This window comes from Ochotona curzoniae, unplaced genomic scaffold (assembly GCF_017591425.1).
Source record: "Ochotona curzoniae isolate NIBS_2020 unplaced genomic scaffold, NIBS_Ocur_1.0 contig_66, whole genome shotgun sequence".
Taxonomy (NCBI): Eukaryota; Metazoa; Chordata; class Mammalia; order Lagomorpha; family Ochotonidae; genus Ochotona; species Ochotona curzoniae.
The window spans coordinates 9,687,424-9,709,651 of record NW_024466512.1 but is presented as its reverse complement, the minus strand read 5'-3'; the positions used below and the strand labels follow the sequence as shown (position 1 = coordinate 9,709,651).

General features: G+C 55.1%; 1 protein-coding gene across 2 annotated transcripts; it reads left to right on the top strand.

Annotated features, from left to right (window-relative positions):
• Positions 1–17,470: 17,470 nt before the first annotated feature.
• Positions 17,471–21,888, top strand: EMX2 (empty spiracles homeobox 2). Of its 2 annotated transcripts, XM_040991763.1 has the most exons (3): positions 17,471–17,876; positions 19,774–19,958; positions 21,721–21,888. In XM_040991763.1, the coding sequence occupies exons 1-3, from the start codon at positions 17,471–17,473 to the stop codon at positions 21,886–21,888; spliced, it is 759 nt and encodes a 252-aa protein (XP_040847697.1). The 2 variants fall into 2 exon arrangements, with proteins under 2 accessions (XP_040847697.1, XP_040847699.1); XM_040991765.1 differs by lacking the exon at positions 19,774–19,958 and having other exon boundaries at positions 21,721–21,824.
• The last annotated feature ends 340 nt before the right edge of the window (positions 21,889–22,228 follow it).

Below are 22,228 nucleotides of genomic sequence, written 5' to 3'. Positions count from 1 at the left end.
TATTGCGGGAGAGGCCCAATACTCTTATAATGAAGTCATATCTATCGTGGATATCCTTGAGGCTTCTTCACTTTGAGCTAATTACATGTCCCTCAGAACTGGGTGATCAAGAGTTTCTGTCCAACATCCCATGATGCTCTTAAAGAAGGTTTCAGTGCAAACTGCAGACGGGCTGGGGAGAAGCAAGTTTCAGGCTGGGACACTGTGCTCTGAACCTCACCTGTGAGGCTCTGGCACCAGGCCCTCTGCATGCGTGCAGTGCTTATAGATGTGTTAAACCCACATTAAAGGGGATGAGAAGCATAACAATCATCATCCCATAATCATAATGCTGCAACTAAACTGCACCAGCCTCCTTGTTGAATTGCACAAGCACTCCCATTGTCAGCAACGGAACAACCCAGAAGTCGCCGAAAGTGCCTGGTCCACGCCTTCTCTGCTGTTGCACCTTTCTCTCGGGGAAGCAGCACAGTTCTTTTCCAGAACTTTCCTCTGAGTAACTGCATGTTTTCTTTAAGACACACAGCATTAAACGCTAACGAAATCACATTGTGGATAGGTTCTGGAATTTGCTCGTACTGACTCTTGATAGATTTTGGAGCTCTTTCCGAAGTACCACGCATTTGAGACAGCAACTTCTACACGTGTCAAGAGCCACACAGTTTTCAGCAGCACGGAAGCACCAAAATATTGTTTGCACCGGATCCCAAGAAAGGACACTTGGGGGGCTTCTAAATTTGTGGTGTTCAAACAACCAGTCTGAAAAGCTTGAGTTCTCCGCCTCTTGTCTGTGGTTGCTCTGTTTTCCTTCACGTCAGCTGACAGCTTTGGGGATTGTCAGATTCACAAAGGCAAGAATTCCACGTTTCTCTTTCTCTGTGTGTGTGTGTGTGTCTCTTTCTCACACACACACACACATGAACCACGAACCGTGAACCATGAACCATACCTGGCTCAGCACACCTGCACAGCAATCCATGTTGAATGCATTGCTGACAGGTCATGAAGGACATTGCTACAAGTCATCTCACTAATTAACATGTGTCTAATGCCAGCATATTACAAAGGCGTTTTAGCTCCCCAATCAGATCTTCTCCTCAGGACAGCTGTGTGAGATCAGTAGCTTCCCTCTGCAAGGCCCTCGGACTTTCAGATGAATGTGGCCTGAAATCGCAGGCCTTCGCAGTCAGACCAAGATGTGAGCCTGCTCCCTGTCATTTTCTCTGTACGTCTTTGGAGAATTTCCTTCACCTCTGCGGGCCCCAATTTTAAAATTCATGTAAGACAATTCCTCTCGTAGAGCTGGATGACAATTAGAAGTGACAGTAAAAATACAGTACTTGACCTGTAGTTCAATCGGTTGTTGTTCTCTCCTTGTCTCTAGCTCAGTATTTTCTTCCAGCATCAGTCGCCTCTCCCCCTGCTTGTCATGTGTCAAGTCCACCAGTGACTGACAGGTGTCACTGTTGCTCTTACAGAGGTCCTGGTCAGTCCCCTTTTGTCACAAAGGTTTCTCAGGGAAAAACATATGGTAACATTTGCCTTCAATCATTCCAGTGTAACACCAATAGCTTTTCTGCCTGAGCATTTGATGTTTGGACACTTATCACAACAAATGATAGTTAGCTGTCTAGTTCTTAACTAGTTTTTGAAGGCAAGGACTGTGACTGACTAAATTTGAACCCTCTTTTTTTTTAAATTAATTTTTTAATTAATTACTTTGCATTATGTGACACAGTTTCATAGGCTCTGGGATTCCCCTAACCCTTGCCCGTGCCCTTCCCCCATGGCGGATTCCTCCACCTAGTTGCAGTATTACAGTTCAAATTCAGTCAAGATTCTTTCTTTGCAAGAGTATACCAAGCATGGAGTCCAGCATCTTATTGCCCAGATACATTTGAACCCTCTTACTTGCAAATCTAATGCCAATTTCCTTCTAAATGGTAAATGCTCAATATTGGTAGAATGAACAAAGGACTCCAAACCCTATGAGCAGCTGATCTTCAGTGGTCAAGTGTAAATGAAAGCTGTGAGGGCAGAGGGTCTCCACTTTGCCCTCAGGACAGCAGCCACACGATTCTGTGCCAGCTACGCATCGGGTGCTGATGGGAGCAGCTGGCTTTTCTTTCCTCTCTAGGGTTGATGTTTCAGCTTTTGTTTCCCTCACTATCCAGTCAGTTCTACCTCTGGTGGTGCTTGTCCAAGATTTATTTATTTATTTGTTTGTTTGTTTTACTGGAAAGTTGGATATACAGAAAGGAGAAGAGACAGAGAGGAGGCTCTTCTACCCATTGATTTACTCCCCCAAGTGGCCACAACAGCCAGAACTGAGCTGATCCAAAGCCGGGAGCCATGGGCTTCTTCTAGGTCTCCCATGCAGGTGCAAAGTCCCAAGGCTTTAGGCTGTCCTCAACTGCTTTCCCAGGCCACAAGCAGAAAGATGGATGGGAAGCAGGGATGGCAGGAGCAGAATTGGTGCCCATATGGGATCCTGGGCATGCAAGGTGAGAATCCTAGCCAACAGGCTATGGCACCAGGCCCACTTGTTTGAGATTTTCAAACCTTTGGAATGTTCTTCCTCTCTCCCCTTGGAATTTCAAGTTTTGCCCATCTCTACCTCCTTTAAATAATGTGAAAGTCAAAACCAGTCCATCCAGGCTGGGCTAACCAACTGTACCCACTGGTACACCCGGGAGCAATGGAAAAACCCACCTGTAATGCTTTCGGAGCTGGGAAAAAAAGAGTTGTGTAAAGGGGAGTGGAATTAAACCCAATGCCCCTCAAATTCCATGATCTCTTTGAAGCTCTTGAAGATCTTTAGCTAATGCCTTACACCCCAGCAACTCTCCTTTCCTAAAACTTTATTCTCTCTGGTCAAGCAACATTCACATTATGTTTCTGCTTTGCTTAGTTATACAAGCTTGATCACAGCAGCTCCAAGTGTCCACTGCATGCACCTATTGACCAGGTAGTCTTCCTCTACTGGACAGTGAACTTGAAGAGTATCGCACAGGGTTCTTCAGTTTTGAATCTCAAATGCCAACCTAATGCCTAGCATACAGAGACAAGGATTTCTGGGGAAGATGTGAGGACACTTCCTATAATTTTCTTTTTAAGGTACACAGTCATAAAAGCTCAATTCATTTGCCTTCTTCCCAAGCTTAGAATTCTGTACTTTGTATGTTTGAACCTATTTTATAAAAATAGGTAGACATAAGCATGATTGCCCTTTATAACATGGTTCCTATGAACCCAGATAATGACTAAAGAGATCATTTTGGAATCTGTGAAAGGTTATCTACCTGCTCTCCCCATTGAGCATGTATTCCTGGAGGGCTTTATGGAAGCAATGGAAAGAATAGCGTCTCCTCTGAGCATGGCAGGCCAACATCGCTAAGGAAGAGCAAGTGTAGCAATGACGGTCACCCCAGGATCTTAAGACAGTTCTGCTTTGAGGGAGCCGGCCCTCTTGGATTGACCTACAGCTGGAATGGCGAGCAGAGATCCTTGTTTGCCTTGTCTTAGTCTACACTCTGCAGCCCAATCATCTGCCTCTTTCTTGCCGCTTCAGTTTGGTCTTTTGTTACAGCATGTGTCCGTAATTGTCTCATTTCCTTAAGGTGTAAAAATGGACATTGAAAGATCTCAGCCTCTTTAGTTCTGTACTTATCCAGGCTGTCATCCCCGAACTGGGATACAGAGCAATTCCAGCAGCCCCAGTGGCCCTGGGCGCCCTTCCAGAGTCAACCACTCATCTGAATCTCCTCTCCTCATGTCTGGGTTGCCGTCACTCTGGAAAAGCAGAATCCTGCAGCCCACTCTCTCACTTCCTCTTATTCCCTTAGCAACAACAACAAAAATGGGTAGACATAGTTGCATCTCTTTTGTTTTCCAAGATGTCAAAAATAAACATCCTGGGCCTAGCACGATAGCATAGTGGTTAAGGTCCTCGCCTTGCACACATTGAGATCCCATATGGGCGCTGGTTCTAGTCCCGGCAGCCCGCTTCCCATCCAACTCCCTGCTTGTGGCCTGGGAGGGCAGTCGAGGATGGCCCAAAGCCTTGGGACACTGCACCCACGTGGGAGACCCGGAGGAGCTCCTGGCCTCTGGCTTCAGATTGGCTCAGCTTTGGCCGTTGTGGCCGCTTGGGGAGTGAACCATCCGGATGGAAGATCTTCCTCTCTGTCTCTCCTCCTCTCTGTATATATGCCTTTCCAATGAAAATAAATAATAAATTAAAAAAAATCTTAAATAAATAAACATGCTGGCTGGGCCACTGCTCCCACAGGCAAGTGTGAGAACTGGGAGTGGGGCAGACTAGGCTGGGCAGGTTTGTTGCCCTGCATGTGAACTGGGCTAGAAGTAGAGCCAGGCTGGGCTAACTGCCTGTACCCGCTGGTACATGCTTAAACCAGAGTTAAGAGCAGGCTGTTTGGGCTTTGCTGCAGCATCAGTTGGCAAGTGCTGGAACAAGGGGCAAATCTGCCAAGCCAGACTATAGAGTCACCTGGAAAGTGCAAGACCCGGGACTGGGAGTGGGCCCAGTAGGGAAACTGGGCACCTCCCTGATGGACTGCAACTCCTACTGGTGAGCATGAGAACCAGGTTTGGGGCTGAACCTGGCTAGACAGGTGGTATTTCTTGCTAGGTACACCCACTGATGTGTACGAAAGCTGAATGGGATGTAAGATATAATGGACCAATGTATTGCATATATTGGCAAGTCAGGATCCAGGGCTGGAAGGGAGGGATGGGCTGGTGGAGGTTTTGGAGGGTTGTTACAACTAGGCTATAGCTCCTGCTGGTGTATGTGAAGACCAAGAGTGTGGTGGGCAGGGTTGGGCTGGGTCATAGCATCCACTGGTTTACATTAGAGACAGGCCTAGAAACGAACTGACCCAATAATTGCAACTAATAGTGTGTGCATAGTCTGAATTGGGTGATGGACTGAGCTGGACCCATTCTGGCAAGCACACACAAGAATCGGATCTGGGATCACTTCAGACAAAGCTTCTTTGGGGATCCCCTCAAATGAATCGCCGGACTCAGAACTCCAACCATGGGGAGAATCTTAGGATCTGTGGTCTGACCACAAAGTGCATGTTCAGAACTGGGCCTCCTCAGTGACTTAGAACAGGGGATGGCATACTCAGATGTGGAGGACGGAGGATACGGCAGTCCATTGGAGCCTGCAGAGGACATCTGGTACCATGACAGAGGAAGGAGAACTGAGCAAATTGGGCAACCACTCTAGCAAGTGATGACAACAAATATCTGGCTGAGTGGAGAGTCTAAGGCAGGCGGACTATGTCAGCCAACGGACCTTGGGAGGATTTCTGCATCCTTGAATTGGCAAGATCAACTGGGCCTTTCAGAACTATCAAAATCGTGTGAGCAGAACCCTACGAGCATGCTCCATGTCGGGGACCCTGGGATAACACTGGGTGGCCGTTCACCATCCCCGGGTACTGAGGCGATTGGGAGACTGGGTGTAGCTTTTCCCCTTTCCCCTCTTCTCCCAGAAAAAAAAAAAAAAAAAGAAAATTTGGAAACAATGGTCTCATCCACTTTCTCCTTATCCTCTGACCCTTCCCACCCTAGTCAACTATGTAAACATCATCAAAAATAAAATTTAAAAAAAAAAAAAGGTAAGCATTCTGAAATGCCTGTGCCTTGCTAGCAGGGACTGGAGTGACGTGGACTTTGGTACTCATTCCAGTGTAACATAAAAATATGTGTATGATGTTATAATCCTGACAAAAACGCTTTTCCGTGGGGTGGTAGACTTGACTCCTAGGCAGAATGCCCAGCCATCTGGAGGCTGGGAATCCCCCTCCCTGCTTGGTAAGGGACTTGGTACATTTCCACTGTGTCAGAGACCCACTCCTTGGGCATTCATGGTCATCTCTGTACACAGAGGACCACTGGGTCACAGGATTCCTCCTCCCACGAACTCTTCCCTTTGGATCCTAGCAAAGAGGAAGCTGTTTAAACTAAAAAGGAAATAGTATTATGAAAGCCCTAGTACACAATTGTTAAGCCCTTGATCACCTAGTTGAGTGTTAGTGATACGTGTAAGGCAAATGATAATCAATCCAAATATAGGGACTGCAGATGATCTGTAGTCTGAGTGTACCCTGCCCAAGGCCAAGGGCAGCTCCTTGTTCTTGCCCCTTGATGGCTCTGCCATGCAGATGGGTATGCACACGGGGACATGAGTGGGCAGGAATGAAGACCAAGTGGAGGATCCTGAAATGTAGTTACAGGATCACTGATAATGTAAGAAAGGAGAAAACAACCTTGCAGTTTCACAACAGAACCCAGAGCTCAACTCCATTGGCTAAATGGTCCCACATGTGGTAATCCGCAAAAGTGGGAGGCTTGGAATGGGTTGGCCTCAGTGATGCTAGGGCTCTGGGCAGTGAACAAGTTCTGTAACCTCACTGTGCCCATTTCTGCCTCTCCAAGATGGGGCTGGTGACGGGGCGACTGAAGCGGTGTGTAGGTGGACTTTTTGTGACTGGTATGTATTGTCTCTGCTGGACCTGCAGTAAGTGCCTGGAGGGATCTGGGATCCAGGCTGTGTATCGTCTATGGGATTCAGGCCCTGTATCCTGCAGCAGTGGATTTTTTGGGGGGAAGGGTGGGAGGTTGTGCTAAAGAGCAAAGGGTTATCTCTTTTCTCACCCTGTAGGATTTTTACCTACTTGGTGGGGAAAAAGAGGCGTTTTGGTAGGAAATCAGAGGTGAGAGGAGAAGGAAAAAGCTGCCAGCATCTGTTGGGTCTGGGTTGGAATTTAGACTCCTGGTGTATTAGCTGTGTTTGTGTGCGTGTGGTGTGTGTGTGTGTGTGTGGTGTGTGTGTGTGTGTGTGTGTGTGGTGTGTGTGTGCCCGCCCTAGGGTGAACTCTATACTGTCTTACAGCCCCAATTTTCTCAGGTGGAAAATGGGAATCCACTGCTGGGAGGACTGGATGAGATGAATCCTAGGACAGGTGCCATTGACCCCAGCAGTCAGCAAGAAATGAAATAGACTCTGAAGTGCTCACTGCACACCTGTTCAGTGGCCCATTGAGCCAGAATCACAAGGGCTTAGAATCAAGGGCAGAAAAGGGGGAACTCTGGGCCCAGCACGGTGGCCTAGTGGCTAAAGTCCTCACCTTGAATGTTCCTGGGATCCCACATGGGTACCAGTTCTAATCCCAGCAGCTCACTTCCCATCCAACTCCCTGCTTGTTGCCAGGGAAAGCAGTCGAGGACGGCCCAAAGCCTTGGGACCCTGCACCGGCGTGGGAGACCTGGAGGAGGTTCCTGGCTCCTTGCTTCGGATCAGCACAGCATTGGCCGTTGTGGTCACCCGGAGAGTGAATCATTGGATAGAAGATCTTCCTCTCTGTCTCTCCTCCTCTCTGTATATCTGACTTTGTAATAAAAATAAATAAATCTTTCAAAAAAAAAAAAAAGAAAGAAAGAAAGAAAAGGGGAACTCCAAAGACGGCTATGTGCCTGAGCCCTTACCATTAAGTTAATACAAGACAGATCATCTGGATGGAGAAATGCTGCAGGTGGATCAGATGTGCAGCAAACATGTGGGGAGTCCACGTCCACAGGGTTGGCACTGCCATGCCCTCCTTGTCCAGGAGGCCCTGCAACCTGGGCTGCTAGAGCTCAGACGGCTCCCCTGCAGCCAGGCCCTGGGGAGGGAGAATGAGCTGTTTCCTTTTGAGCAACAAGACATTCTTATCCCTCCTCCTATCTCTCTCCCACCCCCTCCTCAGTTCATCTTGGCAGATAGCTGGGATGCCCTAGGGGACAGGCACAGCCTGACCTGGACCTCCTCGCCCCCAGAGGCAGCTGAAAATGGGAGCTCACGCTGTCCCCTGCGTGGGTTTGAGCCAAGTTTTAACATCTCGTTTTAGATGTGCACCTAACAGAGTAACCGTTTTGGATTAAAAAAGAAAAGTCCCCTGATCCTCCACCTTCCTTTTACCCGAGTGCGTGGGGGGGGGGGGTGTTTTTCCTGTTCCCTCCCCACCCCAGTTTCCCTACCCAACCCCCAAGGCTCTAAATCAAATCTAGCCGGGACCAGCTGAAATGAGTACTTCAGTTGACTGTACCTGAGCTCGTCGGAATTTTCTTTTCTTTCTTTTTCTCCTAAACCGAACCCCTTTCACAGCCCAGACCTCGGAAAGGGGCAGTAACAAGCGGACAGATGTCTAAAGCCCCACCTCTCCCGACACGCTCCGCTCCCCACAGACCCCTCTTCTCCTAACTCTGGCATGGGAACCTGGGTTAGGCTCCTCCTTCCCTAGGACCCCACTCTCCGCTCCCGCAGGGCGGCCGCGATCCCCTCTCTGCGCGGGGCGCGCTGACCCGGGCCAAGCCGGCAGCCTGTGATCCGAGCCTGGGAGCCTCGCTGCCCTCCCAGGCGTCTCAGCTGAGAATATCCCAGCTTCTTGGTTATTCATGACATCCCTGGAGGGACTGTCAGAGCCTCAAAGGGTCCCACGCACAACACCCTGCCCAGCACCGCAGCAGGAGAGAGAAAGAGAAAGGACCGGGCACACCCGGGTTCCTAACAGCTTTTACTCTAGTCCTGCCTGACCCCCAGGTGTCTGCTGTAAACACAGGGCTGCTCTCAAACTGGCTTCCATTAGGACTTTAGATAAGGGTGAAGACGATTAGGGACCGCTTCGCACACACCCCTAAATGCGTTTCTAAGAATGCATGTATCCAGGACTGTTTACAAAATACATTACATAACAAAACCATGCACATTATATAAGCAATGCAGCAATAACGCGATACAGGAACTAGCTATTAAATACATTCAAATAACATGTTAGATAACGAGATCATAGAATGCAATTATATGCATATAACACACACCAACCCATTACATCCATGCAATAACGTTACAAAGGACAAGCGCTGTTCAACACAAACAGACCGCGTGGGTTACGGCACAACCCAGTGGACCCGAGTGGACCAGGCACAAAGTCCCGATCTGAAATACGCCAGGTGCTGAGCAGGCGCTGAGATCGATCGCTGAGCGCCAGCTCCGTGAGCGCCGTGTAGGGCGCGGGAGCGAACGGAACCGTGCGCGTCGCGGGTCTCCGAAAATGATGCCTGCCGGGTCTTACGAGACCCCAGCCTGTCAGCTCCTTCCTGCGGGTAACGAGTTAAGAGATTCTCTCTGACACAGGTCAAACTCCAGTGGCAGAAAGGGCGCCGATGACGTCAACAAACAACTCCCCAGGGGCAGCCTCACCCCACTCACCGCCAGCGTCTCGTGATCCGCGTTTGGTCCGTGAACACAACCCAATCGGTTCCGCCCCAGACACCAAAAGCAAGTCAACGTCCCAGCCTCAGCGCCAGCCTTCAGATTTCATTCGGAAATCGAGAGAAATCGTACTATGCCAGAGCAGAATGTTTCAGAGGTTTTTCCAGCTGCGGGTGGAAAGGCAGTCAGGGGAGCCGCGGCTGAGCGGATCGAAAGCAAAACAAGGCGCGCCCCTGGAAACGTGGCAGGCACGGCGCCCCTGCAGTCTTAGCTTAAAGGTCACCGCAGCGTGGGTTCCCTCGCCTCCCAGAAGTTACCCTAAGAGTTGCACCGTCTAAGAGGCAGAAAGGACTCCGACCCGGGTCGGCAGACCGGCAACCTGCAACTGTGTACAGAAATGAGCTACCTGGAACAGAACTTTACGAACAGTTGGCTAGGAGAAGAGTGTGCATGTTTAATGAGGGCTGTTTGCTATGGGAACGCAGACCGCCCCCCTTCCCAGAGAGGCTTCGGACCGGAGCCCCTCGCGCAAGTCCCAGAGCCCCACGCCAGGCCCACAGCGCACGCAGCGGCCAGCGCCCCGCTGTCTGGAGGGCGGCTTTCGGGCCCTGGGGCGCGCCGCTGCAGCCGCGGCTCTATTTGCAGTCTCTTTAACTCTCCACTTGTGGTTCTCTTCGAGCGCCCTGCGGTGGAGTGTTAGACAAGCCCTGTCGTCTGTGGGCTCTCACTTCAGAGTCAATATTATCTCAGATGGGCACAATAGACTGGAATGAAAAGCTAATATTGAACCAACGTAGTCCCTACCGGCGCCACCACCGTGCCACCCTGCACTGCTCTACCCTAGGCGAGCCGCAGACGGCCAGGCTAAGTGGCGGTGGTGGTGATCCGGGCCTCTCCGGCATCCCACCTGGGGGGGGGGGATGGAGAGAAAAGGAGAGGGACCTTTCAGAGCCAGCGCAGAGGCCCCAGCTACGTTGCTACAGGTCCCCAAACTCACCCTTGGGCCCCACTTGCGGCCTCTCTTTCATCGCCAGGGGCTGGCCTAGGTGCACTGGGTCCCAGCACGCTCCGACGCGGAACCAAACAGGGCAGTGGAGCGTGCTGTTTTCCCGCGCAAGAGCCCGTGTCTGAATGTGGCGGTGGGCTGTAGGCTGGGAATAGATGACCCCTTCCCCTCGCCCTCGCCCCCAGTTTGAGGGCAAGTTGAAGGCGTGTAGGGCTGGCGGTTCAGGAGGGGTGGGGTCCCATCACAGCACTGAGTTGCTTAGGCTAGCGCCAGGGAAGACTTGGCACACCCAGCCTCTGTGGGTTGCCGACATTCAGCACTGGCACGTGGTCCTTGGGCTAGGGAAGCCCAAGGCGAAGCCACTGACGGTCCCTGGATTCCCCACTGGAGCTGGAGTTGGGGGGAAGAGGAGGGGAGTTCAAGGAAGAAGAGAGAAAGGCCTGGGGCAAGTGGCCTGGAAAGCAACGGTGGATGAGTGCCTGGAGGCCAAGACTATGCGAGCCTTGCTGCCCTGCCACGTCTGCTCTGAGAGTAAGGGGTCGTTTGGGGGTGGTCCCTTTCCTGCCCTTTTTCCTTGGTCCTAGCACAGGTGTCTGGAGACTTCTGGAGGGGTGGGGATAGGAAGAGCCAACCCAGGGTTCCTCCCTGCAGTGACCCCTGCACCCCTGCCTAGGAGGTGGGGGTACACCACGTGCCTCTGTGCCCTCCTGAATGCCTCAGCTTCTCATCTGGAAAATGGGTATGAGGCTGCAGTGGTGACTCACGCCATGCCGAATGGCCTGCTCGCTGTGGTCACTGTGGGAGTTCAGACGCTATTAATTGCGCTGGAGAGAAACTGACACCCCTCTAAGCCCTCCGGTTGACTTGAAGCCCCAAGTGTCAAGGTGAATGGCCATGTCAACAGAGATCCACTCAAGCTGCCTTTACTTCCTCACTTGGCCCCAATTCCCATCCTAAGCCCAGACCAGCCCTAAAGCCTGGAAAATGGGCAGCTCCTAAGAGAAGAGACCCTTAGCTTTCTGAAAGAGCCTGGGCAGACTCCACCGGCTCCCTGGCAGGAACCGACCTCTCCAAGGAGTCCCTGCCATTCTCGCGCCAGCCCACCCCTGGACCACGAAGCCGGCCAGGGGTACCAGAGAGGGAAACCTCCGTCCAAAAGTTCACAGGGAGCAGAACCCTGCATGCTATCCCCACGCCTCTCCCTCCGGCTGGCCCAGCTTACAATCAACCTCGCCTACGACGCCTCCACCCCCCATGAAGGCGCAGCTTTGGGGGAAAATTAGTGGGGCTGAAACAACCCCATCCCCTCTCCGGGTCTGGACGGTGCGGGACAAAGCTACCCTCAGTTGCAGGGCTGAGCACCCTTGACCCCAGCTCCCGGATCCCCATCCGTCTGCTCTTGCTTCGCCTTGGGCTTTCATTTGAAGGCAACACAGGGAGAGCGAAAATGAAGCGTCTTTGACCTTGTTCAGTTCTTCTCACCATGGATCAGACCGGTGTGTGTTGGGGTAATGACAGACCCCACGGCTGGCATTGGTCCTGAGTCTGGAAAATTGGATCTCAAAACCTGTGCAGAACCTGACCCTCGGGGCTGCCACCGATGTGCGGAGGACGGCACTAGGTCCAGAGTGGGAACCCTCCCTGGAAGGCTCGGCGCTCCAGGCAGCACACGGGTTCCATCAAGCCCCTAGCAGATTCCACAGCCTCGCCTCACGGTAGGAAGCAAGCTGCCCAGAGACCAATGTCCCATGCGCCCAAGAGGCAGGACCAAGTCACGGAGCCCGAACGTGGCTGTCTGGCCTTGCCGGGCCGGTCAGTGACGGAGGACCGGGGTCTCGGGCGACCATGGCCAGCCGCGAGGGGGCGCGAATCCAGGCTTCACGCGGCGACCCCAGCTCCCCCGACCCCAGCTAAGGCGCACCGCCCCGAGGGTCCCCGGCGCATTCCCTGAATCGCCGTCTATAGCCGGGGGATCTGATACCTTTTCAGGCACTGACTTGCAGCTGCATTTTCGCGATACTCAGCCATCTCCCGCGTGGTCTTGGTCGCCAGGCCTTCAGCGCTGCCCCTTTCTCCCCGCCCCCTGGGAAGGAAGCCTGACTCCCAGGGAAGCTGGAATTGCAGCGTGGAAGTGGAGAACTGGACAAGATAGGTGGGGCACGGGAAGAGGGAAGTGTTCTCAAAAGATCCGCGCTCCTCTGTCGCCTCAGACTAAACTGTCCGGCGAGTTCTCGCCACCCTGTCCACTCCTTGGCGCGCCCGGGGCGCACCAGCTCCGGGGTGCAGCGGATCTGGGACTCTCGATTCCGTGCCGCTAGGCGCCGCTGCACTCACACCGAACGCGGCCAAGCAAGCGGCCTTTGGGGAGGCCCCCAGAGAGGGAGTTGCGATGTATTTTCAAAAATGCTTTCAAAGCACTAATTCTACCTTTTCGCGGACACCTCTTTCCTAACCCAGCTGCTGCCTTCGTTCTTTCAAGAGAGGCCGAGGTAGTCCCCAATTACAATAGGGAGCGTAGGGACTCTTATCCAGGGTTTTGGGACATCTTTTGCGCGTCTGGAAGCCAGGGAAAGGGTTCGTGGGTCCCTTGCACCTTCTCTCCGCTAAGGTGCAACCCTGCACGACCCGGATGCAGCGGAGTGCAGCAGGCGGGTTAGGATCACGCAAGGCCGTGGTGGCATTACTCTGTGAACCCTTTCCACGCGTCGTAAAGTTGTTTTCCCCTTCTCACAGCTGAGAAGAGGCACCCACCCAGCCTGAGTTGCAGGAATGTTGGACCACCGGCTCCCGCACTCCACTGACCCCACAGGCCTAGCCTGAAACTGCCTAGGAAGGGTTGCTGCCTTGCGGAAAATACGGAAGGGAGAAGGAGGAGGGGGGTGGCAGAAGGTTATTCCAGAGGGGCCAGGAATCCAGGCCTCATCCAGGCCTCCTGTGCCCCCAACACAGGAAGTTTCTGGCCTTTGGAGAGATGAGGGAAGGCACGCAGAAGCGAGCCGGAGGCTCAGCTCGGGTGAGCCCAGCGTAAGCTCAGGTATCTGACAACTGTATAGCTCAGTCTGCGGAGGTCAGCCTTAGGTCTGGAGGGGAACAGGAAATAGCGAGAGGCCGGGGGTCAGGAGCTGCTGCCAAGGTTTGGTATGCAACGGGTGTACCAGATGCTCTCTGAATACTTTCGCGTGGAGCAATCCCAAAGGACCAAGGTACTGTCACATGTACCTATTTCAGAACAGGTAGAGGCACAGAGAGGGCCAGTGGCTTGCTGCAGGTCACACAGCCCACCTGTGAATGGGGAGGAACAAGGCCACACGGGGCAATCCAGCCTTTGCAGTGCGTGTAGTACGGAGATTTGAACAATGCAGCCAACTGTATAAGTGGGCAACGAGAAGGTCAGGAGTGGCTGCACTGGTGTTGCCTAAAGTCGTTAAGTGACATCCAGGATTTAAACCTCCGCAGGTGTCTGCACCGAAGGCAGAGTAGCCACTGGATGGCTTGTTTCCCACCGCACACACGGGATTCCTAATCAGACCCGGACAACATAAGCCCGGACTGCTTCTGCGAGGCACCTTGTGAGCGTGGCGGTGGGCTAGGAAGGAGCTCCTAGGCTCTGCCCGCCCCTTATGGTTAATCAGTTACTTTTCTGGTTAATTCCCTTGCACACTGGGGGCGAAGGGAGCCTTCCTGAGCTCCTCTGGTCTGGGCGCATGTATTAGCATAGATCACCAAGATTCCAACCGCACCGCCCCAGCTCAACGGAAACCCTCATCCTGCCTGCCCCCCAACAGGGGCAAGGGCAGGGCTGGGACTCCGGGTGATGAGGGTGGGGAGCTTAGGACCAAGAAACTGGTTCTTCAGCTCGCCCTCACCCTCGGCCCACCTGCGGCCATCCAGGGCCCTTGAAGGAAGATTTGCCTCAGGCTGGCGAGCTGCCCTGGGTGACAGTGGGGTCTTGGGGCAGATGTCACCTGCCACCACCAAGGGGCTGGAGGGCCAGGTCTGCAGTTTGTCACTGATTTCCAGTGGACTCACCTTGGTGCTGGGAGTGGGGGGACGGTAAAAGGGAGGAATCACTCCCCAGACCCTACCCAACTGGTCAGACTGTTCCCCTAGCCCTCAAGTTCAGCGACTTGTACCTATGGCTAAGATCCTAAGGTCGGCCGGGCAGTGGACGACCATTGCCTACTCCATAGCCCCACAGCCCAGCCTGGGCTTTCACCAGCCCGCTCTGGGACTCCAGAGTCTTAAACCAAATGCAGAAGGCCTGGCTTAGAGGAAGAGGCAGGGTTCTTGCCGCACAGTCCTTCCCTAGAGAATCACTGGGGGAAGGGCAAACATGGCCTCTCGCCCCAGGATCCAGGATTCACCTACTGCTTAAACTGGGTGCTCATTCCAGTGGTCAGAAACCAGAGGGCTGACCCCACCTCCACTCAGGGCTGACAGCCAGAAGTGGACCACCTTTCAACATGGCTTCAGGCTCCCTGCTGCTGTAAGCGTGAGGGAGGAATTTTCCTGGAGGACTGAGGTGTGTGGGGTAGTGTGTGTGTGTGTGTGTGTGTGTGTGTGTGTGTGTGCGTGCACGTGCATCATCGGGTCTGGGGAGTAGGGGAAGATAGAGGGGCCTCCAGGAACCCAGCCAGGACCTAGGCAGGAGTCGGGGTCCAAGCCTAGTGAAGCCAGGAGGGCAGGGACTTCTGTCTCTCCAAGGGCAACACAGGCACACAGATGCTTCATGTGTCTCTGTATATGTCTTCATGTCTGCCCATCTTTGTGTGTCTTTGCATGTACCCACAAATGCTGGGACGGTTGAGAGAAGAAACAAAAACAAGAATGTTCCCCCCCAGAGCTCCCCACTAATGCTTTGGGGATCCCCCATCAACCCCAGAGAACTCTCCTCTTTGCTCTTGTACCTAGAAGAGCTCCTGGGGGGGGGGGGGGCACTGTACCTGCCCCTCACACACTACTGCGCCTGAAATAGAAATGGACACACCGGAGCCCACAGCGGGTGAAATGGGGCAGGCAGAGGGGGACGAAGGGCAGGGGCTACCTGGGGTATGTGGGGCGTCAGCCCAGCTCCCTCACGCTCCCTCCACACACACTCCAGGGTCTTACACAGCCTCGAGACCAAACCTAGGTGTTTCTTTTTGGTCCTGAAGATAAATGACAAGGGCCTGGGAGTAATAGATTTAAAGGACATCAGGTTTTTTTTTTTTTTTAAATCATTAATTGTAAACGTCCAGCGTACCTGCTGGTACTTCACTTTAGAAGAATGTAATTGGCAAAACGGGGGGGGGGGGAAGAGGGGGCTGATAAATAGATAATAGATCTTTAACCACCAATAAACAGAGAGCAGCGCCAGGAGCCTGGGGGATGTGATCATAATTATGCCGCCCAGCGAGCCAATGGGGACGAGCGAACTCGGTCCTAAAATCATCCCCAAACCGGTGGCGAGTTCGAAAACGCGGACACGGCACAGCACGGGAGATGCAATCCGCAGTCCCCACTAAGGAGCCCTGAGTTTGCGCTGCAACCCAACCCCGGGACAACAGATGGCGGAGTCCTAACAGAAATAATAATAACAACAATACCAAGAGAGTCGCACGGGCGACCGCAATAACAGCACGAACAGTCAAAACACGACTGCATCAGCCCTTGCCCTCACCTGGGGACCGCCCCACCCTGGCCCCGGAGAACCCCCTAAGGAACTGTTCCGGGACAGGCAGTGCGCACCCCCACCCAAGGCAGAAAATGCGAGAGCTGGTCCGGAGGGCGCGGGTCGCACACCTATCGTCCAGCGTAGTTGCCGACTCGGGCCCTAACTTGCAGACATGCTGGACCTTGTATCGCGAGTGCACAGACTCCGGGCCCTTCAGGCAGCGCCTGGTTGGACGGGTGGAAGGACACCCTCCCTTTCGCTTAGGAAACCCCCGGGAGCTCGGTTGGGTGGTGCTTGGTGTCCCAGAACGGCGCCTTCAGCCCTCACGGGGAGCCAGTCCCCACCCGCTTACCCTCGCGATGCTCCGGGCGATCCCAGATCCCCGACTCGGGGTGACGCGGGGCAGTAGCAGCTAAGCGCTGGGCGCGAGGATTCTTCCCGTTGGTCTGTCCGTCTATCCTACCAGCGCGGGCGCAGTTGGCTCGGGATCCAGGAGGCTGCAGTTGGGGCGGCGCCGGCCCGGGACGCGGCAGGGACCCTGGTTCCCTGGAGGGAGTGGAGGTGGAGGTGGTAGAGGTGGTGGCGGCAGTGGTGGTGGTGGAGGAGGAAGAGGAGGAGGAGAAGGAGGAGGAGGAGGAAGGGGAGGAGGAGAAGGTTGAAGAGGAGGAGGTGGGGAGAGAGGAGAAAGAGGAAGAGGAGGAGGAAGAGTAGAGGAAATCAGAGGAAGAGGAGGAGGCGAAAGAGGAGAGGCCGCAGCTGGCGCCGCGGGAACGAGTGAGCTGGGAGCGCGGGACTAGGGCGCGGAGAGGTCGGGAGGGAGGCTGGAGGCTCGGCCCGGGCGGCGGCGCCGACTCCGTTCCACTCTGGGCCCGGATCCAGGCCTCCGGGTTCCCAGGCGCTCGCCTCCCTCTGACGCACTTTAAAGAGTCTCCCCCCTTCCACCTCGGGGCGAGTAATAGCGACCAATCATCAAGCCATTTACCAGGCTTCGGAGGAAGCTGTTTATGTGATCCCCGCACTAATTAGGCTCATGAACTAACAAATCGTTTGCACAACTTGTGAAGAAGCGAACACTTCCATGGATTGTCCTTGGATTTAGGGCGCCCTGCCCGCCTTTTGCAGAGCACAGAAAACTTTTTTTTTCTCTTGCCTCCCCCAAGAAACTTTACCCCCCCCTTCTCTGCTTCTAACTCCGATCCCCCCACGCCATCTCGCCAAAAAAAAAAAAAAAAAAACCCACCCCAATCCACGCCTGCAAATTCTTCTGGAAGGATTTTTCCCCCCTCTCTCCAGGTTGGGCGCGTTTGGTGCAAGATTCTCGGGCTCCTCGGCGTTGCCTCTCCCTCCCCTCCCCCTCCTTTCCTTTTTCCTTTCCTTTCTTTCTTCCTTTCCTCCCCCCCACCCCACCCCCAAACAAACGAGTCCCCAATTCTCGCCGGTCCTCGCCGCGGGCAGCGGGCGGCGGAGGCAGCGCGCCGCGGTCGCCCGGAGCTGGAAGCCCGGGGCGCCGGCTCCTCGGCGCAGCATGTTCCAGCCGGCGCCCAAGCGCTGCTTCACCATCGAATCGCTGGTGGCCAAGGACAGTCCCCTGCCCGCCTCGCGATCGGAGGACCCCATTCGTCCCGCGGCACTCAGCTACGCCAACTCCAGCCCCATAAATCCGTTCCTCAACGGCTTCCACTCGGCCGCCGCCGCCGCTGCCGGCAGGGGCGTCTACTCCAACCCGGACTTGGTGTTCGCCGAGGCGGTCTCGCACCCACCCAACCCCGCCGTGCCGGTGCACCCGGTGCCGCCACCGCACGCCCTGGCCGCCCACCCCCTGCCCTCCTCGCACTCGCCACACCCCCTGTTCGCCTCGCAACAGCGGGACCCGTCCACCTTCTACCCCTGGCTCATCCACCGCTACCGATATCTGGGTCACCGCTTCCAAGGTACGTGCCAGCTCGCGGGGACTTGCTGCGCGCGGCACCCGCCGCATCCTTTTCGGTCCCCAGCCTGTTGGAGGTGGGCACTGGGCGAGGCCTGAGCCGAAGCTGCTCCCCTGGCTCGCTCGCGAGGCCCAAGTGCTCGCTTCGGAAATTGGGCGGCGTGGGACCGCTGGTGTAGGCTAGCTCCCCACCCTCCGAGGCTGCGGCCGATTTGCAGTGCAATCTTGCCCGCCGTGGGGTCCCCTCGTAAGGGGCGCTGCCGGAGAAGTTTGCGGGAGTGCGCTCTGGTCCCGACCGGTGGAGATAGTCGGGCCCTGCGCGTCCACCGCCCGGAAGCCGAGAGCCCGCGGGGTCCTCTCGGCGACTCACCCGCAGGTCCCGGCTCCGAGGAGTGTGCGGGGAGGTTCCAGCCACCAAGCTCGCCTTGGACTGGGATGTTCCCTGGGCGCTTCCTTCAGCCCAGACCTGCGACTTTCTGGTTTGGCACAGTCTCTCGTGCCCCCGGAGCGAAGCACCGAATTTTTCTTCTTCTGCATTTTGGAGACGAGGAGGCGCGTGGGGAAAGCCTGCTGGGCCTGGCTCCCTCGCAGAGATCCGCTGCTTTGGGAGAGGGGCACCGAGCGGCCGCAACGGGAAAGCGGGTTCGGTTTTTGAGTATTTATTTTATGAGAAACGGACCGGATTGGAGATGGTCTGGGAGGGAGGAAAAAGACCTGCTTGTTTGCATCTTTTCTTTTTTTGTTTTTAAAAACAAAATTGGTTTTCTCTGGGTTAGGGGGATGGCGAAAAAGTTACAGCTGAGCGACAAAAGGGGGCGGGTAAGTAGTTTCGGGTTCGGAATGGGTGAAAGTCCTTTCTAGGTCGGTCTCGGTCAGCAAGGGTCAATATTGGGCAGGCTATCCGTCCATTAACCCTTGCGTTGCTGCCAGACCGAGTGGGGAGTTGTCACCCCTGTCCCATAATTAAGACCCCCCCCACAAAGCCCCACACCAAAACTCCCCCCTTCCCTTACTCCCAGATGGGATTTGCCTCCATCACCACCTGGGCTGTCAGCTTGTTGTTCTTTGTTTGTGCTTACAGAGGCTCGCTTTCCTACCCAAAGAAGCGAACCTGAAACTCTTGCCCTTGCTTGCAAAGTTTGGGGCGCCCCTTCCTCATTCTGTGACAGCCGAGGGTTCCGTCTCTGCACAGGAGCCGCCTTGGTCGGCAGCTTCCAGGGCCGCAGAAGATTGGAGACCCCCGGGTTTCGATGCCTTGGCTGGCATCTTTTGAGTTCTCTGGAGCCGGGTCCTCTCGAGGACGCAGCGGCGAACCGCACAGCCGCCAAAGGCGTTTTCGTCCAGGTCGTACTGCAACGACCCGCCCGGCTCTGGGACTGGCCGGAGGATGCGATGGGGTAGGGTAGCTCAGGAAACAATTTTTCATTAAGTCCACCAACTCAGCACAGCGTGTCCCACCGCCTCCCCACCTGTGGCCAGGGTTCCGCGGGAAGCTACCCAGAAGACAAGAGCGGGTTTTTGGGGGGCGGGGATGGTACTGGATATTTATCCCCCAGCCTGGCTCAGACCCTCTCTCTTCTTTCTTGGGCCCCGGATGGGGAAGGTGGCCAGGTCTGCGGTGCTAGGACGGCTTCCCTGCCCGCCGAGGTCAGGAGCTTGAGAACTGGCCCGGCCGGTGCAGTAGCTAGCTGGGTGTCTCCAGGTGCCGTCCTGGTGGTTCCAGCCAAGGGGCTGAGGCTGCGACCCCTTCGCCAGCCTCGGGAGGGCCACTGGCCCCTGCCGGTCGCGTGGCGCGGGCAATGTGGACGTGCAGAGAGCTGAGCCACGGCAGCCCGTCTCCGGAGAAGCGTGCTCTGGCCAGAGACCCTCCCCCCAACAGGACTTCTGTTGTCCCCCTGCAGGGAACGACACTAGCCCTGAAAGTTTCCTCTTGCACAACGCGCTAGCCCGAAAGCCGAAGAGGATCCGGACCGCCTTCTCCCCATCCCAGCTTCTAAGGCTGGAACACGCCTTCGAGAAGAATCACTACGTGGTGGGCGCCGAAAGGAAGCAGCTGGCGCACAGCCTCAGCCTCACGGAAACTCAGGTGGGTGCGGTCCAGATGCCACGGTCCCGGCAGGCGGAAGCCCCCTGCTTCAAATCTACTGGCCAGTGCAGCTGGCCCCCAGCATCCGAACAAGCACGCAGCCCTACGAGGGCCTTCGGCAAAGGGCCGGGTAGCTGGATCCACGCTTGCCCTCTGGTTTTCTAAGTTTGGAGGTCTTTGAGGGCAGTGCCAGGGCCACGCCACGTCGCCCAAGTTGTGCAGGAAGCCCCGACTCGCTTCATCAGCTCGGCCGGGCTGGCTCCATAGCGCCCGGCCTAGAACTTCTGCACTTTAATGCAAAGGACCTTGTGGTGAGAGGCATGGGTTCGAAGGCAGAATGCATACCAGGGCAGCCCCGCATTGGCGGCCGAGGCAGAGCAAGCAGTCAACTAAGGGTTCTGAGCGCCTGGAGGCCCTTAAGGGAATGGGAGAATCTGACGGTGCGGAGGCTGGGCATCCGCGGCGCAGCCGAAATCCGAGAAATAAAACTGGAAGGCTGCAGAAAGGGCCTGCTGAGGGGAGGGGAGCAGCTTCCCGCGCAGCAGGTCCCCAGCGGGCGGGCATGGGCTGGAACCCGGGGCGGGAAGGAGGCGCAGGGTACAGTAGACGCTACTGTATGCAGAGCTGCTGGCGGGGTCAGAGTTCCCAGAAAACAGTAATGTCTTCAGGCAGATTAAGTTGTAACTTCGCCCCTTCTACCCGGGAAGCGCAAAATGTCCAGGCTTTTAAGATATCCCCGTTTTCCTTCCCGCCCCGGATGGGACCGATCTGGGCCTGAGTTTGCTCGGGGCCCCGCGGCAGGCGCGGACGGATTGGTGTCTCCCGGAGCCGTCGGGGTGGTGGTGGTGGTGGTGGCGGTGGTCTTTGTCCCCCTCGCTGCCCAAGCTGCCCCGGAGCTTTTGTGTGCGTGTCAAGCCCTGAGCGCGCCGACGCGCGCCTTGGGCGAGCGCCGGGGAGAAATGAACCATCCTCCTCCTCAATTAGCAAACTCAAAGCAAATTAAGCTCAGCCTTGTCCCTGCGCGGCTTTTGCAAGGAGCACTTTGGGGGGATTGGTGTCTGCCGGAACTTTTAAAGGAACGAGTAGAGTGAACTGGATCTCAGGGGCTGAAAAATGAAGGAGAGATGGGTGTGTGTTGTTGGGGCGTCAGTTTGGGAAACGCACCCAGTTCTGTCCCCCTCACCCACCCTGGGACCCGTCCTCTACTTTGTGGTCGCTGATTGGAGACCCACAATCCATCACCAGGGGTCCAACAAACACCTATCTCACTGTCCCCAGACCAGATACCCGAGCTTAAGCAGACCCTGCATCTCCACTCGGGGCCAGCCTAGGAGAGGAGGCGCTGTCTGTAGGCAATGCTACCCAGATGTCCGGAAAATGGAAAGCACGTTGGGCCAGGTGGGAAGCAGCAGCAGCCGGCTAGAGGTCTGCCTGGCATCACTTGCTGGGCTGGGTTAGGACCGGTTTTCTCTTTTTTTCTCCTTAACTTGTTGCTCTAGTAGGGGGTTCCCCCAGTCTTGCCAGACTTCGGCTTCTCAGCAGGATATGTGCGTCCTGGATAGGCCTTTCCAAAAACTCATGCTGGGCCCTAGAGCCCTGGAAATCCTAGGTGAGACTCCCCAAAAGGGCCCAGAAGGAAAGGCAGCTCCTCCTCTACCCAGAAATGGCCGTTAGGCTGTGCAGTCAGGACAAGGGGCCAGGGCCAAGGCAGGGTCCTTGGGGAAGAACCTCATGGCATGGTCTGCCCGTGTTCTGCTTGCAGGTCAAAGTATGGTTTCAGAATCGGAGGACGAAGTTCAAAAGGCAGAAACTGGAGGAAGAAGGCTCAGATTCTCAGCAAAAGAAAAAAGGGACACACCACATTAACCGGTGGAGGATCGCCACCAAGCAGGCGAGTCCGGAGGAAATAGATGTGACCTCGGACGATTGAAAACCCAAACCAAACCCCACGGAAATGGACGACAGGGAATGGAAGGGAAGAACGAAAACCCTACAAGACAAAACAAAACAAAACAAAACAAAAAACAAAACACACACGTTCATCGGGAAAGGGAGAGGGGCTGGACAAGCACCCAGGCACTTCGCAGACTCCGGACCGCGAGGTCGCTGGGTCCCTAATCCTCGGCGAGGCCGTGCTGAGATGGCAGAGGATGGAGTCTCCTTCATCAACATGCGACCCTCGTCTAAAGAGGCAGCTGAGTGAGTGAGTGAGTGAGAGAGACAGAGAGACGGGGTGGGTAGGGGGGTGGAAGAGAGAGAAAGAGAGAGAA